Source organism: Arvicola amphibius, chromosome 4 (genome assembly GCF_903992535.2).
Source record: "Arvicola amphibius chromosome 4, mArvAmp1.2, whole genome shotgun sequence".
NCBI classification, from domain to species: Eukaryota; Metazoa; Chordata; class Mammalia; order Rodentia; family Cricetidae; genus Arvicola; species Arvicola amphibius.
Window position 1 is genome coordinate 106142145 of NC_052050.1, and position 21333 is coordinate 106163477.

Genomic DNA, 21333 nt, shown 5'->3' on the forward strand with positions numbered 1-21333 from the left:
GCGAGGCGTCACGGGAGTGGTAGTTCCAATGTGTACTCTCAGGGACCCTCAGGTCACAATCGCTAGGCATGACGGGAGTTGTAGTTTCTGGGTCGCGCCCGGTGGGCAGGGCAGACGCCTGAGAGCCGAAGAGCGAGAGTCGCGCGCGCAAGGATGGCCCGGGCCCGGGTGTCGCTCTGGGCCATCTGCATGCTGCGCGTGGCGCTGGCCACTGTGTACTTCCAGGAGGAATTTCTAGATGGAGGTGAAGGCAATGGCCGTGATGGCTGGCGTTCTCGTCCACCATCCGTGCTCATTATCCCTAGCACTTGGCAGCGCTAACCCTCCTGTCTCCCCACAGAGCGCTGGAGGAACCGCTGGGTGCAGTCCACCAATGACTCCCAGTTCGGCCACTTCAGAGTCTCGTCGGGGAAGTTCTATGGACATAAAGAGAAAGACAAAGGTTAGTGTAGAGTGTGGAGCAAATAGAGTGGCGTTAGAAAGCCGCAAGGCACCCTGGCGGCGCACCCACCGCTTAAGTCACGGCATTGAGTCACATGCAGGCTCTGCCCTACCTTGTACAGGTTTCCATTAAAATTGGTGGGGTTATTTTGGTTTTAGTTGAGACAGTCTCATGTAGCCCAAGATGGCCCTAACTTCCAGCAGTTCTCCTGGGTCAGCCTCTCAAGTACCGGTTACTTTTTATGTATTCTATGTATGTTTGGGGGAGGCTGTGTACCCTGAGCGTTGGAATGACAACCAAGTGTTCAGGAGTCTTCTTGAGTACAGGAATGATAACTGGACCAGCAAGAACGACTGTTTTGGTACGTTTTCAGTAGTTGCCCAAAATTGCCTCATTTCATGAAAGTTAAAACAAGGCTGTGGCACACACGTGTGAGAAAAATCACAAGTTCAAGACCAGCCTGGCTATGTATAGTGAGCTCTGGGCCAGCCTAAAATATAGTCAGATCTTGTCACAAAACAGACACAATCGAAATGAAAAATGGAGCCAGCAAGATGGGTCAGCAGGAAAAAGAGTTTATAGCCAATCTTGATGACCTGAGTTTGATCCCCAGGACCCACAGGGTAGAAGGAGAGAATCTATACCTACAAGTTGTCCTCTGACCGCTACGCATGCTCCCACACTACAAAATAAATAAGTAGATGTAATTTTTATTTTATTTTATTTTTATGAGATATGGTCTATCTTTGTAGCCCAGGCTGCCCTGGAACTCAGTGAGATCCTCCTGCCTTGCTTCTGCCTCTCGAGTGCCGGGATTAAAAGTGTGCAGTACCATACCTGGCTAATAAATGTAAGCTTTAGCTGGGTGATGGTGATGCACACATTTAATCCCAGCACTCGGGAAGCAGAGACAGGGGGATCTCTGTGAATTTGTAGGCAACTTGGTCTACAGAGTGAGTTCCAGGACAGCCAGGGCTACATAGTGAGACCCTGTCTCAGAGGGAGAAAAAAAAGTAGTATCAATAATAATATAAAATAATTTTAAAAGCAGAAACAGCCCCCCCCCCCAGCTTTAAGACTGAAGTGGGTAAAACAAGCCAACTATGGCATGAGTGAGCCAGAGGATGTGGCTGTTGTCTGCCCACTGATTTTTCTGTCCCACAAAACCCTTTGAGTAAGAACAACAGATAAGGCCTGGTGACTGGGGCTCTGGAAATTGGGATTCCCTGCATGGTCTCCGAGGACCATGACCTAGCAGTCACAGATGGAAAGATGGTAACAGGAGAGAATATGGCACCTAGACACAGAAGTGGGGAATTGCGTGACCCTTGGGATTGCCTGGCTGTGAGGGTAGGAGTTGGGTGGGGCTCTGAATCCCATGTGGGAATGGGGAGCTAGCTTGGAGTTGAGGCTTAGGTGTGTGGATCAACACCAAATTTAGACCCTTGAGGTAAAGTAAAGGAGCTTGATACCAAGACTAACTCCCCGCGTGAGCCCCGGGACCCATATGGTCTAACTCCCTGCGTGAGGCCCGGGACCCACATGGTTGAAGGAGAAACCTGATTCTCGCACGTTGTACTCTGACCCTCATGTATGTTTGCTATGACGCATGCTCTCTCCCCTCACCCTCACACACATACAAAATAAATAAATGTAAGCTTAAAAATTAAAAGAGCCACGCGTAGCGGCATGCAGGAGACAGATGCAAGCAGATGTCTGTGAGTTCTAGGACAGCCAGGTCTATATAGAGAGACTGTCTCAAAACAAAAGAGAGAAAGGAAGGAAGAAAGAAAGAAAAAAGAGCAAAAAACAGAAAAGAAAATACCAAGTTCATTTTAGGAAACTTGGTGTTTGGTTGTTTGCTTGCTTGATTTACTGCTTATTTTGAGAAGGGGGTCTCACTATGTAGCCCTGACTAGCCTGGTCTTGCTGTATAGACCAGTCTGGCTTCAAATTCATGGATATTGGCCTGCCTCTACTTCTCCAGTTCCAGGGTTTAAGACACAAACCACTTCAACCAGCCACAATAATTTTTGATTTTAATATTTTAAATTATTTTATTTCTGTGTAGAGTGTTTTGCCCACTTGCATGTTTGTGCACCAACTGTGTGGTCCCTGCAGAAGTCGGAAGAGAGCATTGGATCCCCTGGAACAAGAGTTACAACCTGTTGGGAATCACCGTGTGGGTGCGAGAATCAAACCTAGGTCTTCTACCAGAGCAGTCTGTGCTCCTAACTCCTGAGCCATCTCTCCTGCCCCTGATTCTTGCTCCTGGCTCCTGAGCCATCTCTCCTGCCCCTGATTCTTGCTCCTGGCTCCTGAGCCATCTCTCCTGCCCCTGATTCTTGCTCCTGGCTCCTGAGCCATCTCTCCTGCCCCTGATTCTTGCTCCTAACTCCTGAGCCATCTCTCCTGCCCCTGATTCTTGCTCCTGGCTCCTGAGCCATCTCTCCTGCCCCTGATTCCATGCTCCTAACTCCTGAGCCATCTCTCCTCCCCTGATTCCTGCTCCTGGCTCCTGAGCCATCTCTCCTCCCCTGATTCTATTTTTTTTATTTGAGATAGGGTCTCAGTTTGTATCCCTGACTGGCCAGGAGTTCACCATCCATCTGCCTCACTCAGCTCCAGCATGCTAGGATATGACACCATACCTGTTCAGCTAAGCTGCCTTCAGGTAGCAAGGGAAAACAAATGCATCAGAACTGGCCCTTATGGCTCACACCTGTCCTAGAACCCTGACGGTAAAGGCAGGAGGATGAGGAGTACAAGGTTATTCTGCTGTGCTGGCTGCTTTTATGTCAACTTGACACAAGCTTGGGTCGTCTGAGATGATGGACCCATAATTGAAAAATGCCTGAGTAGCATTGGCCTGTAGAGGAACCTGTGAGGGATTTTCTTAGTGACTGTCATGGGAAGGCCCAACTCAGTGTGGACAGTGGCGCCCCTGGGATGTTGGTCCTGGGGTTTAAAAGAATGCAGGCTGAGTAAGCCATGGGGAGAAAGCCAGTAGGCAGCCTTGCTCCATGGCTCCGCTTCAGCTCCTGCCTCCAGGATCCTGTCCCAACCTCCCATCATGGTGGACTATGAGCTGTAAGCTGAAGTAAACCATTTCCTCCTCAGATTGCTTTTGGTCATGTTGCTTATCACAGCACAGAAACTGACTAAGACATTTGGCTAAATGGGGAGTTTTAGGCCAGCCTGGGCTACCTGAGACCTGTTTCACAAAAAAGTAGTGTTTTGTTTTCTTCAGTAGCTATACAGCCTTCATTGTAGATTCTTTTTCTTTCTTGTTTTTTGGGTTTTTGAGACAGGGTTTCTCTGTAGCTTTGGAACCTGTCTTGGAACTTGTTCTGTAGACCCGGCTGGCCTCCAACCCACAGAGATCCACCTCTCTGCCTCTTGAGTGCTGGGATTAAAGGCATGTGCTACTACCACCTGGCTCATTGTATTTTCTTGCCTCATCAAAATTAAGGTAGCAAATTAAGCTTTTCCGTGTTATATCTAAGGTGTGCGGTATAGGCACGTGTGTGCACTGAAGAGATCAGAGAGTGTCCAGTCTGTCACTCTTCACCTTATTCCCTTAAGACAGGGTCTCTCACTGAACCTGGAGTTTGGATGGTAGCCAGCGAGCCCCAACCATTTTTCTGTCTCTGGAGCGCGCGCACACTCACACACACACGCACACACGCACACACTAGCAATGAAGTTACAGGCACGTGTAACCACACCTAGCTTTTTTAAGTGAGCGCTGGGGATTGAAACTCAGGTCCTCCTTCTGCCACCTCAGTGAGGACTCTCACAATCTCAACCGTCTCTCCAGCCCCTGCTTTTTTGATTTTTCGAGACAGGGTTTTGCTGTAGTTTTGGAGCCTGTCCTGGAACTAGCTCTTGTAAACCAGGCTGGCCTCAAACTCACAGCAATCCACCTGCCTCTGCCTCTCAAGTGCTGGGATTAAAGGCATGTGCCACCACTGCCTGGCTCAGCCCCTGCTTTTTAAGTGTGTGTGTGTGTGTGTGTGTGTGTGTACTTGCCAAGACACACATATAGAGGTCAAAGGACAATGTGTGAGGGTCGGTTCTCCCCTTGCCATGTAGGTCCTGAGGACCCCACTCAGACTTCACAGCAAGCACCCTGACCTGCTGAGCCATCTTTTATTAACCTGCTGTGTTGATTTTGAGGTGGTTTTGTGTAGCCGAGTCTGGCCTTGAATACCTGGCCCTTCTGTCTCCTCCCGGTTACTTGGATATACCACTCCCACTCTTGTGGTGCTGGGGATGGAGCCCCAGGTCTTTGGCGCAATAGCTGAGCTTCCAGTTGAGCCGCACCCCAGCTTAGGAATTTTATAACATAAAGTCTAACAATGATGGAATTGAGGATGTGATCCAGAGGGAGAGCCAGTGCTGAGGATGGGTCAGGTCCTGTGTTCCCAGCACTTGGGAGGCAGAGGCAGGGGATCTCTGAGTTCAAAGCCAGCGTGGTCTACAAATCGAATTCCAGGACAGCCAGAGTTACATAGTGAGATCCTGTCTCAAAAAAGAGTGTATTTTTGTAAATTGTGTGTGTATGTGGTATGTGGTGTGTGTGTGTGCGTGTGTGTAGCAGGCACGTGTGATAGTGTAGAAGGGCAGAAGTGCCCTGACATGTATGTGAAAATTAGAAGACAGCTTTTGGAGTTGGCCTTCTTTCCATGACATGGGTCTTCAAGTGTCTAACTCGGGCCATAAGGCTCGGTCACAAGCACCTTCTCCCACTGGGCCCTCTCACTGGCCCCAGCAAAGGATGTCTGGGTGTGTGAAGTGCAGGTCTCGACAGCAGAGAGCTCCTTATGGTATACTGCGGCACAAGGCTGTAGGTGGACGTTTCCTTTCCTGTGTTGGGTCCAGGAGGGTCATGCAAAGATGGGGACAGACCACCAAAGTCTAATAAACCAGAAGCAAACTTTATTCCAAAAACCAGATTCCAGGAAAACCAGAAGCAAAGTTAATAAAAAATAAAGAAAAAAAAACCACAGGGCACAGAAGCTTATCAGCTAGCTGAGACCACAGCCAGAGATGGTGTTTGTTAGGCTGTGGCAAAAGGCCAGTTTCTGAACCTATATTTTTATAGTAGGGCCACCAAGTATTAGGTCTGAACAAAGGGGTTTTCACGATCTTTCCCAGGTCAGTCAACACAGACCCTAAGGAGGGGAGTGAGTTCTAATGTCCATGGGTAACTAGGCAGCCATCATTCTGTTTCAGAGGAGATTACAGCGAAAGTCACTAATTGCAAGAAAACAGGTGTCTTTAGCAGTTAGTTAGAAAAAGGGACTGCTAGTAATATCAGAAGGTTAACAAATTAGAATTAATTGGTTCTTAGGCTGGGAACTTAGAGGACAGCAGAAAGTTCTTCACACTATCTCAAGGTAAAACTCAGCTACAGATTGCCATACTTTACAACCCCCATTATCAGAGCTCATTAACCAAACCAGATGTTTGCACCGTGTCCTCTGTCTCTCCTGGTTCCTCCAGGCAGTGAATACTGGAGCCCCATGCCTCCCCTTTGATGGTGCCAGTTTCCCATAACAGAGACAATGCCTAACTTCACGTATCTCTGTCTCCTAGAGGTTAACTCAGTTCACATCTGTCGTTTATCAAGGATGGCCAGGACACTACTCTCAGTTTGCAGAGAGAAGCTCTGACCTTGTAAATAGAACAGCCAGTTGTAAAATGAAATGACCTAAGCTGATGGAGGCTGTGTAAGCATCTGAGAAAATAGCTCACTGTGAATGATTGATCCTTGATCTGCTGAGAAAGATGCTGACAGTCTGTTCTCGTTCTCCTAGACTTATAACTTTATATTTCTTTATTTCTACATTCCTATTTCTGGAATCTACATTTTTATTTTCTTATTCTTGGACTCTTTAACTGCCCGGTCCCAAATAACCACTCAGAGGCTTAATATTACTTATATGTTCAGCTGATAGCTCATGCTTATTACTAACTCTTACATTTAAATCAACCTATTTCTAGTAAAATCTATGCATTGTCACATGGCTCATGGCTTTACCTGTCCTCTAGCATGTCTGCTGGGTGGCTGGCTGGCGTCTCTCTGGCTCTGCCTTCCTTCTTCCCATCATTCTCAGTTTGGTTTTCTCACCTAACTTCCTGCCCAGCTACTGGCCTGTCAGCTTTTTACTAACCAATGAGAGTAACACATATTCATGGTGCAGAAAAGGACTGTTCCACAGCACACTACGGCTGCTTTGTGCACAGTAGATAATGCAAACAGGACCTCTGTTATTGGGGAATCACTGGAGACATGAATTTGTGGTTCCTACAAGTTGCTGAGTTGGTCGTCTGAATCATGCTCGTTTTCTGTTGGAAGGCCTGCAGACAACTCAGAACAGCCGCTTCTATGCCATCTCTGCGAGCTTCAAGCCATTCAGCAACAAAGGGAAGACCCTGGTAATCCAGTACACAGTGAAGCATGAGCAGAAGATGGACTGTGGTGGTGGCTACATCAAGGTATTTCCCTCCGACCTGGATCAGAAGAATATGAACGGAAAGTCTCAGTACTACATCATGTTTGGTGAGTTCAGCAGGGAGGGCAAGCATTGCCAACCTCACACCGAGGCTCTGCCGACAAAACTAACGGAGTAGAAGTGAGCCTATCTGACCCAAAGTTTGTAGCACTGTTAATAAACCAACGCAGGCTGATGTTCTTGGGACTAAGAATCAAAAAGCCGCTAGGCGGTGGTGGCGCACGCCTTTAATCCCAGCATTCGGGAGGCAGAGTCAGGTGGATCTCTGTGATTCGAGCCCAGTGTGGTCTAGAGAGCGAATGCCAGGACAGATTCCAAAGCTACACACAGAAATTCAAAAAACCAAAAAGCCAAAGGACTCTGAATCTGAACCTGGGTTTTTTGAGTTGTTTTTTATTCATTTAATTTACATACATGTGTGTGCAACATGCACATGTTGATGACAGTGGAGGTCATCAGTTTTCCTGGAACTGGAGTTACAGGCAGTTGTGAGCCATCATATGGGTGCTGGGAACAGAGCCTGGGTCCTCTGCAAGAGCAGCCAGTGCTCTTTACAGCTGAGCCGTTCCTGAGGCTCCAGTAACTTGAGGGAGACTCCTTCCTCCATTTGAGTTCTGGGAATTGAATTCAGACCTTCAGGCTTGATGGCAAGTGCCTTCACCTGCTGGTCATCTCACTCGCTGGTCCTCAACGTGACTGTGTTTCAAGGTGTGAGCGGAAAACATACATTTAAAGAGTGAGATGCTAGCCGGGCCATAGGGCACACTTAATCCCAGCACTGGGCTACAGAGTGAGTTCCAGGACAGGTTCCAGAGCTACAGAGAAACCCTGTTTGGAAAAACTGAAAAACCAAAAACCAAAACCAAATAAAACCAAACCAAACAAACAAACAAAACAAAAACAGAAAAAGAGAAAGAAAGTGAGATGTTAATGGTGGTCATAAACACACCTCCCCGTGGTAAACCCTGCCTCCCCAGCACCTAGTCAGGAGGCTGGGAGATTGAGAGCCAGATGCCAGCCTGGTTAAATAACAAGACCTGGCCCCCAGAGATTCAAAACAGTGATAAAGCCTGGGGTTTCAGTGGGGACATGGGACAGGTAAAGTCAACAAACCTTCCCCAAAGTGACAAACTGGCTGCTGAAACAAGTCCAGACTGTCAGATAAGGGAGGTGGACTTTCTGGCCCATTCTCAGAGTGTGGTAAAGCTTGAAAGATCCAAGTGTGGGCTGGGGCTGTGCTTAGTTGCTAGCATGCCAGCTGCCTAGCATGCAGAAAGCTCCGGGTTTTCTCCATCCCTTGCACCTCAGAAAGCTGGCATCATCCCAGTTCTTGGAAGGTAAAGGCAGGAGGATCAGGAGTTTAAAGTCATCTTTAGCTACAGAGTTTAAGGCTGGCCTGGGCTACAATGACACCCTGTCTCAAACCCCTCTAAAAATGTAGAAAATAAAATAAAGATTGGGGAGATGGTTCAGGGGGTAACTCTAAGTTTAAATCCCCAAAACACACATAAAAAGCCAGATGTGACTGTGTGTGTCTGCAGTCCCAACACTAGGAGGTAGAGATGGGTACACCTCTGAGAATGCCACAGGCTGGCCGTCTGGCTGGAAGAACCAGCTTCCAGCTCAGTCAGGGTCCTGTCTCAAGGATGTAAGATGGCAACTGATAGAGAAAACCTCAAGTCTTCCTTCTGCCCTCAGCACGTGTACACAGGCAGAGCATTCTACACGTTCATGTGTGTTGGCAGAGGGTTCTGTCCCGCCCGGTCCCTCAGTGAACACACAGAAACTATATTATTTGCAATACTGTTTGACCAATAGCTTAAGCATATTGCTAGCTAACTCTTACATCAAGAATTAACCCATTTCCATTATTTTATATTTTACCCCGAGGCACGGTCTACCGGCAAGGTTCCAGCTAGCTGCTGGCGTCTTTCTCCTCTGGAAGCTCCATGGTGTCTCTTTGACTCCGCCTTCTTTCTCCCAGTTTGGTCGAGTGGTCTCCATCGCCACCCCCAGCTCTACTCTACCCTATTACAGGCCAAGACAGATTCTTTATTCATTAACCAATAAAGGCAACGCATATACAGAAGGACCTCCCACACCACGTGTGTATGCACCACACATGCAAGCATGAACGCACATGCACACATATGCACACGCACACCTTGTGCTAAAATGATATAAATTCTTTGGGCTGCAGTGTAGCCCAAGTGATGAGCACTTGATTGGCTGGTGTGAGGCCCTCTGGGACCCACTCTCACCATTGCAAAAAAGCAAACAGACAAAGCAGCACAAAATGCCTTAGCTCTTTTTGTGCTTTTTGTTTTGTTTTGTTTTTTGAGACAGGGTTTCTCTATGTGGCTTTGGAGCCTGTCCTGGAACTTGCTTTGTAGGCCAGGCTGGCCTTGAACTCACAGAGATCTGCCTACCTCTGCATCCCAAGTGCTGGGATTAAAGGCATGTGCCACCCCCACCTGGCTTCTTTTTGTGCTTTTTAAAATTGCATTTTATTTTCTTGTAATTTTTATTTGAATTAAATTCAAACATTAAAATGAGTGTTTCTTATTTTAAAGGACATATATATTTGGGGACTTAAGCAGCTCAGTGGTTAAGAATGCTTTCTGCTCTAGTGGAAGACCCCAGTTCAGTTCTCACACCAGAGATGGGTGGTTCATAATCACCTGTAACTCCAGATCCAGGGGATCTGGCTCCCCCTATTGGCCACCACAGGTACTGGCACACACATGTACACACACACACACACACACACACACACACAGTCACACAAAATAATCCTTTATAATTTATTTATGCGAGGCATACATGTGCCATAGTGCACATGCGGAAGTCAGAGGACACAATGCAGGAATGAAGTACCTCCCTCTCAGCCTTCTGAGCCTTCTCTCCAGCTCACTGTATGTGCCACCCAGGCTGGAATCGGCAATCTTCCTGCCTCAGCCTCCCAGCACTGTGAGCTCAGGGGTGGACACTGCCCGCTTGGGCCTTGTTTTCTTTTCTTTCTTTCTTTTTTTTTTTTTGTTTTGTTTTGTTTGAGACAGGGTTTCTCTGTGGCTTTGGAGCCTGTCCTGGAACTAGCTCTGTAGACCAGGCTGGTCTCGAACTCACAGAGATCCGCCTGCCTCTGCCTCCCGAGTGCTGGGATTAAAGGCGTGTACCACCATCGCCCGGCTTTGTTTTCTTTTTTTAAAATGATTTCTTTTCATTTTATGTGTATTAGCGTTTTGTCTGCATGTGTGTCTGCGTGTGAGTGTCAGATCTTGGAATTACAGACAGTGGTGAGCTGCCTTGTGGTTGCTGGGAATCGAACCTGGGTCCTGCAGAAGAGCAGTCAGTGGTCTTAACTCCAGCCCCTGGGGCCTTGTTTTCTTGTGTGTGCTGAGTCACAGTGGGATTGAAGGTGGCTTTGGCAGGAGGGAGCCAGGCACCAGACCTCTGCTTCAGTGTCTTCTGGTGAAGTCAGAGTGCCCCCGGAAGACGTGTCTGCTCTCTGTGTTCGGGGAGGATGCTTAACTGAGCATTTCTGTTTGCTGATGCAGTCTGGAAGAAAATTGAGAGCACCTAATTTTTTTTTAGGACCTGATATTTGTGGATTTGATATCAAGAAAGTTCATGTTATCTTATATTTCAAAAATCAGTATCATTCGAACAAGAAGCCAATAAGATGCAAGGTGAGCACACTGATGTCACAGTGAGCGAGCGGCTCTCTCCATCCGCCCTCATTCTCCTTCCCTCCCTTGCCCTCCTTTCCCTCCTTTATTCCTTTCTTTCTCTCCTTCCCTTATTTCTTTTAAGCTTGTTATTTGTAATTGTGTGTGTGTATGTGTGTACACACATGTATTTGTGCACACAGATATTTGTTTTTGTTTTTTTGAGACCTGGTTTCTCTGTAGCTTTGGAGCCTGTTCTGGAACTAGCTCTTGTAGACCAGGCTGGCATCGAACTCACAGAGATCCGCCTGCCTCTGCCTCCCGAGTACTGGGATTAAAGGTGTGTGCCACCACTGCCCGGCTCCTCACTCACATTTTAAGACAAATAAAAAGAGCTAAGCATCGTGTCATGGGCCTTTAATTTCAGTACTAGGAATGCAGAGGCAGGAGGGTTTCTCCGAGTTTGAGGTCAGCCTGGTCTACACAGTGAGTTGCAGACCAATCAGGACTACATAGAGAGACCCTATTTCAAAAAGGAGAGGTGGGGGAAGAGCAAAGGAGCAAGACTCGCTTTTGGGTATGGTTATCATACAGTCTGGGACTGTGTGTGTAAATGACTATAAAGTGATGGACAGAAACGCCATCCCCTGCCCCAGAACATTTTAGCAGAAGATAAGGAAAAGCCACTTTAAAGAGTCTGTCCCAGATGATGCCTTCCTGGCTGGGTGGCTCATAAATCCTTCCCACTACCCCTAAGCATTTTACTCCTTCTGAGAGGAGTGGGAAATACCGTTTCTCTTCTGTCTAGTCCCTGCTGAACAGGGGCACCCATACCTCTTTAGTTAGAATAAAACTCTCCTGATCAGTCCTAGAATCAACAGAGGCAGGTGACACTGGCTGGGGCTTGAGGGCTCAGGGTGACACTGGAACTTGAGGACTTTGTGGGTTTGTTTCCATATTGAGATCAGTTTCTCACATAGCCCAGGCTGGTCTTAAACTTCCTGTGTATCCAAGGATGACCTTGAATCCCTGACCTTCCTGCTTCCACACCAGCATATTGATTTGGTTTTAAAGCCCTACACTAGCATACGGCAGGTTGGGGCAGTGCTGTTGGGAAAGGCCACCTGACCAGCTAGATCAGTGACTGAGCACAGAGAGACGCTACCTCAGTATGGAAGGCAGAGAGCCATCAAGGAAGACGTGTGACCTCAGTCCCCGGTCTCAACATGCAGGCACATACACATACAGGTGCCTTGCACACATACGCATTGTACACATATACACAGAGAAAAGAAGTGTACAGGGCTGGAGAGATGGCTCAGCGGTTAAGAGCATTGCCTGCTCTTCCAAAGGTCCTGAGTTCAATTCCCAGCAACCACATGGTGGCTCACAACCATCTGTAATGGGGTCTGGTGCCCTCTTCTGGCGTGAAGGCATACACAAAGACAGACTATTGTATACATAATAAATAAATAAATAAATAAATAAATAAATAAATAAATAAATAAATAAATAATAAAAAAAAAAAAAGAAAAGAAGTGTACAGGGCTAAAGAGATGGCTGCTCACGCAGAGAACCCGGGTTTGCTCGCAGCTCCTACACAGAGGCTCACACAATCTGCAACTGCAATTCCAGGGAACAGAAACCACTTTCTGGCCTCTGCAGGCTGTGTTTTTTGGGGGGGGGGGGGTGTTCATTATGTAACCCTGGTTAGCTTGGTCTTAAATTCACAGAGATCTATCTTCCTCTGCCTCCCAAAAGCTGGGCATTAATGGTGTGCGCCACCACATCTAGAAAAATAACAGCTTTTAATCATTTGTAAGGCTGCTTTCTGCTTTTAAAAACATTCTTGTGGGGGCTGAAGAGATGGCTCAGTGGTTAAGAGCACTAGCTGCTCTTCCAGAGATCCTGAGGTCAATTCCCAGCAACCACATGGTGGCCCACAACCATCTGTACCTGAGATCTGGCGGTCTCCTCTGGCGTGCTGGCATACATAGAGGCAGAATGTTGTATACATAATAAATAAATAAATCTTAAAAATAAAAACACACATTCTTGTAGCCAGGTGGTGGTGGTACTGCACGCCTTTAATCCCAGCACTCAGGAGGCAGAAGGCAGGTGGATCTCTGTGAGTTCGAGGCCAGCCTGGCCTACAAGAGCTAGTTCCAGGACAGGCTCCAAAGCTACAGAGAAACCCTGTCTCAAACAAAACAAAACAAAAACCAAAAAAAAAAAAAAAAAGAGAGAAAAAACCATTTTTGTGTTCTGTCTACTCAAAGGCAGAGAAATTCTTCCAAGAATATGAGGGCTTGAGGCTGTTTTTAGCGTGGTGAGGAGAGCCCTCCAGCCACGTATCACAGAATAGCTGTCCCCAGCCTGAATACTATGGACTTTCCCCCATAACCTGCTGCCAGAGGACCTTCCCCTGCCTGCTTCCTCATGTCAGCAAGGAGCTAGAGCAGTGAAGAGCTCTACTAAAAACTGAAGACTAGGGAAAGAGATGGCTCAGGGGTTAAGAGTGCAGAGGACCTGAGTTCAGATCCCACCACACATGTCAGGTGGCTCACAACTGCCTTACTCCACCATGTGGCAGCCAGTGCCCTCTTCTAGCTCCCACAGGCATCTGTATGCATAAGCGCGCACACACACACACACACACACACACACACACACACACACTCACAGAAGCATGCACACCTAGTTCTGTAGACCAGGCTGACCTTGAACTCAGAGATCTGCCTGCCTCTGCCTCCTGAGTGCGGGGATTAAAGGTGAGCTACACACACACACACACACACACACACACACACTTAACACAAAAGCAATCTAAGAACAAGGGGTTGGCAAAATGGTTCAGTAGGAAAAACCACCAAACCTGACAACCTGAGGTTGAACCCTGAACCCCACATGGTGGAAGGAGAGACTCGACTTCCAAAATTTTTAGTCTATTCTGACCTCCATACTCTAAGGATGCACATGTGTACACACAGATACACATGGATACAAATAGAATATATATTATCATTATATTATAAATATATCTTATATGTATTTATATATTCAGAGGACTAGGTTTCTAGCCCAGATTCTGATGCTGGAAAGTTCCAGAATCATCCTCACATGACCTCTGGCTCCCAGTGCCCTGTCAGGAGTCCAGTTTACAGCAGAGATTCTGTCAGCTTTCTAACTGAAAATCTGGAGATAGGGCAGTAAGATGGTTCAGCGGGTAAGAGGTCTTGCTGCCAAATCTGAAAACTGAGTTCAATTCCTGGGCCTTACATGGTAGAAGAGGAAACCCCAAAAGTCCTCTGACCTTTACCTAGCAAAGAAAATATGATAAAAAGAAATCTGGAGAGATGTGGTAGGGGCCTAGAAAGACAAGTTGAAGATGTCATTGTATTTTTTTTTAATTTTTTTATGATTTATTTCTCTTTATTTTATGTTCATTGGTGTGAAGGTGTCAGATCCCATAGAACTGGATTTTCAGACAGTTGTGAGCTGCCATGTGGGTGCTGGGAATTGAACCCTGGTCCTCTGGAAGAGCAGTCAGTGTTCTTAACCACTGAGCCATTTCTCCAGCCCTGTATTTTTTTTTAACTCAGATAAAAAGATGACTTTGGCTGGGCAGTATGGCCTTTAGTCCCAGCACTCTGGAGGTAGAGACAGGTGGATCTCTGAGTTCGAGCCCAGCCTGGTTTACAGAGGGAGTCCCAGGACAGCCAGGGCTATGCAGAGAAACCCTGTCTCGAAACAGCAACAACAACAAAAAAGTTGACTTTGGCATTTTAGGGTGTTCAAATGTAAAATTATAAACCTGTGAGTTCCAGCATAAACAACCAAAACCAATTTGTAATCTCAGCACTCAGGTTGAGGAAGGAGGATCACGATGGGTTCCAGGCCAGCCTGGACTATAGAGTGAAACCCTGTCTCAAAAGACATCAGAGAACTCAGGGAGAGGCAGGGTGTGGTGACTGGCACCTGGCTGAAGCAGGAGGGCAGTTGCCAGTTGGAGTATATGGAGGAGTGAGCCACTGTCTCAAAAAGGACAAAGGTGAGCTCGGGAAAGTGCTCAGGGAAGGAGCTGCTTGTTGAAGAAGCAGCCCAGGGACTTGAGCTTGAGCCCCAGCCTGTAAACCCAGTAAAGCCGAGGTCTGCGTTGTAAGGAGACAGCAGTCAGTCTAGCCATGCTGTTCAGCTCCAGACACCCAGTGTCTGGAAATAAGGAGAGCAGCAATAGTGGGTGGCACCTGACCCAACCTCTGGCCTCCACACAAATGCACTCAGGCTACTCAGGGACTTGTGGTCTCCCTGCCTCAGCCTCCCAAATGCTAGGGGCAGAGGCCTGTGCCACCCCCAACACACCCAGCTCTGTTTTATCTGCACTGCCCTCTGTGTGTGTGTGTGTGTGTGTGTGTGTGTGTGTGTTGTGTGTGTCAGAGGACAGCATGTGGGAGTCATTTCTCTCCTTCCACCAATGTGGGTCCTGTGGGTTGCATTCAGGTCACCTTCCCCCACTGAGCCATCTGCCACCATCCTGTTTTAAAGTACACATCTGGACACACAATAAAAGTGCTCCTCACTGTGGCTTCTGTGCAGGTTGATGGCTTCACCCACCTCTACACCCTGATTTTAAGGCCAGATCTTTCTTACGAGGTGAAAGTTGATGGCCAGTCCATTGAGTCCGGCAGCATTGAGTATGACTGGAACCTGACATCGCTGAAGAAAGCAGAAACTCCCTCAGCAGAGTCTAGGGACTGGGACCAGGTGGACGGTGGCAGAGCCCAGGTAGGTGGGCTGTAGCCTGGGGATGTAGCGAGGGTCCCTCGGGGCTTCCCTGCACTGCATCCCTGCCACACAAACCTCTCTCCCTGAGGACTGGGCACACACTCAAGGGACTGCAGAAACAATTTTAATGGGGTGTTTGTTTTTCACAGAGACTCACTGTGTAGCCCTGGCTGACCAGGAGTTTACAATGTAGACCAGGTTGGCCTCGAACTCACAGAAGTCTACCTGCCTTTGCCTCACAGGTGCTGGCACTAAAGGTGTGTGCCACAAGGCCTGGCCATTGTGGGGTTTTAGTCACACAGATATTAGGTCTGATGCAGGGACAGGCTCTCACAGGGAATAATAATAGCCCAAGATAGTTTGCTTCTGGCCTGTAGCTTTCTGGTGCTCCATTGTCATGAGGTTTCTATGCAGCTTCTCCCCCTCATTCCCTGTTCCCACCCCAAAATTAGCTGAAGAGAGCAAAACCCATCATGGCCAAAACACAAACCGACAGACAAACAAAAGCTAGGCAGGGCACACGTGTGCCATGGTGGGATTGGCAGTCCTACAGCCATGGTGTCTTTGCTAGGGTAACAGTCACTGTGATGAAACTCCATGGCCAAAGCAACTTGGGGAGGAAAGGGTTCCATTGCTGAAGGAAGTCAGGACAGGAACTCACACAGGGCAGGAACCTGGAGGCAGGGGCTGATGCAAAGGCCGTGGAGGATGCTGCTTATGGGTTTGCTCCTCGTGGTTTGCTCAACCTGCTTCTTTTTCTGTTTGGTTTTGAGACAGGGTTTCTTTAAGTACCTCTAGAACTCACTCTGTAGACCAGGTTGGCCCCGAATTCACAGAGATCTGAATTCAGCCTCCTGAGCGCTGAGACTAAAGGAATGTGTCACCACTTCCTGACTCAGCCTGCTTTCTTATAGAACCCAGGGCCACCAGCCCAGGGATGGCATTATCCATAATGCGCTGAGCTCTCCCCATCAACCACTAATTAAGATGGCCAAAGAGATGGCTCAGTGGTTGGTTAAGAGCACTGACTGCTCTTAACTATAAGGAAAAAAAAAAAGAAAACTGCCTACAACCTAGTCTTATGGAGGAATGTCCTCCCTCCCTCCCTCCCTCCCTCCCTCCCTCCCTCCCTCCCTCCCTCCTTCCTTCCTTTCCTCCCTCCATCCCTTCTTTCTTCCTTCCTTCCTTCCTTCCTCCCTCCCTCCCTCCCTCCCTCCCTCCCTCTCTTCCCCTCTCCTCCCTCCTTCCTTCCCTCCTTCCTTCCTTCCTCCCTCCCTCCCTCCCTCCCTCCCTCCCTCTCTTCCCCTCTCCTCCCTCCTTCCTTCCCTCCTTCCTTCCTTCCTTCCTTCCTTCCTTCCTTCCTTCCTTTCCCCCTCCCTCCCTCCCTCCTCCTCCTTTCCTTCCTTGGTGCGGGAGAATTGTCTGTATTCTGTCAATCATGTTTTAAATAAACACTGATTGGGCCAGACCACTGAAGAAGCAGGATATGACCTACCCCGCTAAAAGAGGTACCAAGCCATGTGGCTAACATAGATAAGAATAATGGGTTAATATAAGCTACAGAGCTAATAAGAAGCCTGAGCTAATGGGCCAATCAGTTTATAAGTTATGGAGACCTCTGTGTGATTTTTCTTTGGGGCTAAACGGCTGCCGGAACTGGGCAGGACAGAAACCCCAACAAGCAGGACCTAATGCTACACTTCCTTCCTTCCTTCTTTCCTCCTCCCCCTCCCCCCTCTCTCTTTTATTTTAGTTTTTGGAGACAGGAATTCTCTTTGGAGCCATGGCTTTCCTAGAACACACTCCGTAGACCAGGCTGGCCTTGAAACTCAGAGGTCCGCTTGCCTCTGCACCCCAAGTTCTGAGATCAATGGTGTGCACCACCAGCCTATGGAAGCATTTTCTTTTCTTTACTTTTCTTTTCTTTTCTTTTCTTTCTTTCTTTCTTTTTTTTTAGTTTATAAACTAATTGGCCCATTAGCTCAGGCTTCTTATTAACTTGTATAACTTATATTAGCCCATTATTCTTGACTATGCTAGCTACATGGCTCGGTACCTTTTTTCAGCGAGGCAGTCACATCTTGCTTCTTCTGTGTGGGTTCACCTGGAGGCATTTTCTTCATTGAGGCTTTCTCCTCTCAGATGACCCCAGCTTGTGTTAAGTTAACATAAAACTACCCACCATACTTGGAGACCACTCTAGTGAACAGGAGAGGATATTGTGACAGGAGTTAGGGACCTGGCCTGCTACTCTGTTTCTAGGTTTTTCCAGCCTATATGCTGGGGCCCATCATCTTCTGTAGGCCATCTGAGCTCTGTCCCAGCTCCACTGAGCATGTTGGCTCCTTAGGTCCCCCTGCCATCTACACTAAAGAATTTTCTGGGGGTTGTGAGATAGCTCAACAAGAAAAGTGCTTGCTGCTAAGCAATGAGGACCTGAATCTGATCCCTGGATGTTGTTGGTTCCCAGTTGCTCAGCCCCAAAATAACCACACAGAAACTGTACTAATTAAATCACTGCTTGGCCCATTGGCTCTAGATTCTTATTGGCTAACTCTTACATATCAATTTAACACATTTCTGTTAATCTATGTATCGCCACGAGGCTGTGGCTTACTGGGTAAAGTTCCAGCATCTGTCTCTGGCGGGGTTACATGGCTTCTCCTTACTCCGCCTTTCTTTCTACCAGCATTCTGTTTAGTTTTCCCCGCCTAGCTAAGTTCTGCCCTGCTATAGGTCCAAAGCAGTTTCTTTATTCATTAGTGGTAATCACAGCATCCAGAGGGGACTCCCACATCACCTGGAACCCACGTGGTGGAAGAGAACTGACTCCAGCAAGTTGTCTTCTGACCGCTACATGCACACATATGCATAACAAATATAATGCAAACAATTTAAAGGTTTTCCTTTTTCCAGTGTGTCTCTGGTGTCATGCTTTCCTTTCTGTATTTGAAGGACTGGGAAAAGCATTTTCTGGATGCGGGTGCCAGCAAGCCAAGCGATTGGAACAGTGAACTGGATGGGGACTGGCTGCAAAAGCCACCGTACCAGGTGTGTGGCTTCTTCCCACAATGACTCTGGACCCTCGTAGTGGTCCTTGCCTCTGTCCCCACCTGTGCTGTTAGAAAAGAATATTCTTGGTGTCACAGGAAGTAAAAGTAACCTGGCAAGGCAACTTCTTTTTGTAAAAAGTACACATCGTGACCCAAGCTTGCTAGCAAGCACATGGGCAGGAAGTTCGTTTAGTTTTTATTCTAACACAGGTGATGACTGTGTCTCAAGGGAACCTGAGACAGACTTTTGAGGTTGGCCACTTTTGAAAGAGTTTATGCAAAAGAAATGAAGGGAAGGGGGAAAGGGACTGGGTAGCTGCAGGCTATCAAGTTCCAAGAATTAGGGGCAGAGTGCTTTTAATAAAAAAAAAAAATAGTTTTTAACCAGGTCAGGGAAGCTAAACGTTTTGCATTGATTTTTATTTTAAAAGTAGGGGAAATGAAAAGACCTGAATTTCTTTTATAAGTTGCAGAAAGATTCATGGAATATTGGCCCTTGGTGGACTAGCCACCTTGGATAGGAAAAAACAAGAAATAAACCATTTCTGGTGCCTGTGATCCAAGCCTGGCAAGCATCTACCTTTCCAGGATGGCCTGAAACCTGAGGGCATCGATAAAGACGTGTGGCTCCACCGGCAGATGAAGCCTGCCCACTACCTGACACAGTACGACCTCTCAGAGTTCGAGAACATCGGTGCCATTGGTCTGGAGCTGTGGCAGGTGACTTGGCTTTAAGTTTGCTTTGCTCTAATAGTTCAGGGCCGGACTTGCTGTGTAGCCCAGGTTGGCCTTGAAATCATTATCTTTTTGCCTCAGCTCCTGAGTGTTGGGATGCTAGGCATATGCCACATGGGCTGCTGATTTAATAACTTGAACTTTAACATAACCCGCTTAGTACACAACTGTCATTTTTCCGTGTGTGTGTGTGTGTGTGTGTGTTAAACACAAGTGGCAGAAGCCAGAAGAAGACATCTAGTGTCTAACTATGTCACTCTGTCTTACTCCTTTGAGAGAAGGTACCTGGAGCAAGTCTGGCATCCAGTGAGCCCCAGCATCCCCTGCCTCTGCTCTTCTTGTCCCCCAAATACCGGGAGTCATAGGCACCTGTACAACCTTGTCTGGTTTTCCATGTGGGTGCAGGAGAATTGAACTCAGGTCCTGAATGCTTTCTCAGTGAGCATTCTCACCTATTGAGCTATTTCTCCAGCCCTTGATGTATTATTTTTTATAGCTGTGTGTGAATTGTGTATGTGCACATGCGTGCAAGAGTCCTTGGAGGCCAGAAGAGGGTGTCTGATCCCATGGAGCTGGAGTTCCAGGCTGTCGTAAGACACCCAGTTGGATCCTATGACCTGAACTCCAGTCTGCTGCAGGAGTGGCAAGCACTCTTAGCCTCCAGCCCTCTCTTGAGCCCCAGCCTGTCGTTACTTTTCATTGAACACTTTTGTTATCATTGGCAGTTGCATGTGGTCTTGAAGACACAGCATGTGCCTGACATCTTTGCTCCTTAGAAGCCCCTTCCTTTGGAGCTGACTGTCACTCCTGTCAGCTGTGGAATGTGCACTAGGGGTGATGCCTGGGCTACTGTCCCAGCTAGCCCCCAATTGATGCCCACTAGCCACACTTAGGTGCTAGCAATGTAATCCAGGTCCTCCTGCATAGTAAGTGTGTGCCCCACCTTTGGGGAACTCCCAAGCCCCACCTGGATTATGCTTTGCTGTGGTAGACATGGGTTTAACCATGGCCAACGACAGCTGACCATGGGTGTGTACTAAACTAAGCTCTCCTGATCATGAGAAAGGTTGTGCATCGCCCACCACTGATGAGGGCCCATTTCTATCCATAGGTGAGATCTGGAACCATCTTTGATAACTTCCTGATCACGGATGATGAAGAGTATGCAGAGCGGTTTGGCAAGGCCACCTGGGGGGAGACCAAGGTAGGCACAAAACACCCAGCTCACTTTTTTTTTGTTTGTTTGTTTGAGACAAGGATCCACTCTGTATACCACGCTGACCTCGAACTCACCCTCCTCTGCCTCCCAAGTGCTGGACTAAAGGTGTGCACCACCAAGCCTGGCTTTCTTTCTTATCTGTAATTACATCTGTGCACATGAGTGCAGTGTCCGCAGAGGCCGTCAGACGGCGTTGGATCAGTCGTGAGCTGCCTTGTGTGGGTGCTGAGCACTGCCCTCAGGTCCTCTGGAAGAGCAGTATGTCTGAGCCACTTCTGCAGCCCTTGTTTTCTTGAGAGGGAGGCGTCTTGGTAGAGCTTTGCCTGCAATGAACTCACCACGTCACTCATAGGAATCTACTCTTGTGTCTGCTTCCCAAGTGCTGGGACAACGGACGTGTGACAATGTGTGACAGCGCTGTGACAGCGGTCTCACGGTCCTCCAGACCGGCCTTCACCTTGCTGTCAGGGGTGACGTGCCTGTGTGCAGGTGCACCATCACGCCCAGTTTTTCCCAGTCCAGTGCTAGGCAAGCATCATTAACTGAGGCGTAAGCACTCTACCTGCTGAATTCACATGCTCTTGTGTGTGAGCCCCAGCCCTAGCTCTGGCCTCTCCTACTGTTGTCCCTCCAGGGTCCAGAAAAGGAGATGGATGCCATACAGGCCAAAGAAGAAGTGAAAAAAGCCCGCGAGGAGGATGAGGAGGAGCTGCTGACGGGAAAGTTGCGCAGGCACGACAACCATTTCAGCAGATTCCACAGGCAAGGCGAGCTGTAGTCGTCCCCACTCTGCATGTAGAGGACTGGCCCAGCCTCCACTAATACACTCTGAATGTCACACGTCTGCATGGTCATTTGTCCAGTTCCTGAAAAACAATTCCATGTATGTGCTGGGGTCCCCTAATTTTCC

General features: G+C 47.9%; 1 protein-coding gene across 3 annotated transcripts; it reads left to right on the forward strand.

Moving 5' to 3' along the window:
- The first annotated feature begins 97 nt into the window (after positions 1 to 97).
- Calr3 (calreticulin 3) lies at positions 98 to 21267 on the forward strand. 3 transcript variants are annotated; one of them, XM_038326377.1, is made up of 10 exons: positions 98 to 244; positions 341 to 442; positions 2514 to 2624; positions 6807 to 7010; positions 10558 to 10652; positions 15228 to 15416; positions 18372 to 18467; positions 19058 to 19189; positions 20316 to 20408; positions 21058 to 21267. In XM_038326377.1, the coding sequence occupies exons 1-10, from the start codon at positions 154 to 156 to the stop codon at positions 21199 to 21201; spliced, it is 1257 nt and encodes a 418-aa protein (XP_038182305.1). In that variant the 5' UTR covers positions 98 to 153; the 3' UTR covers positions 21202 to 21267. The 3 variants fall into 3 exon arrangements, with proteins under 3 accessions (XP_038182305.1, XP_038182307.1, XP_038182306.1); XM_038326378.1 differs by having other exon boundaries at positions 104 to 244; positions 2514 to 2628; XM_038326379.1 differs by lacking the exon at positions 2514 to 2624.
- Positions 21268 to 21333: the final 66 nt, after the last annotated feature.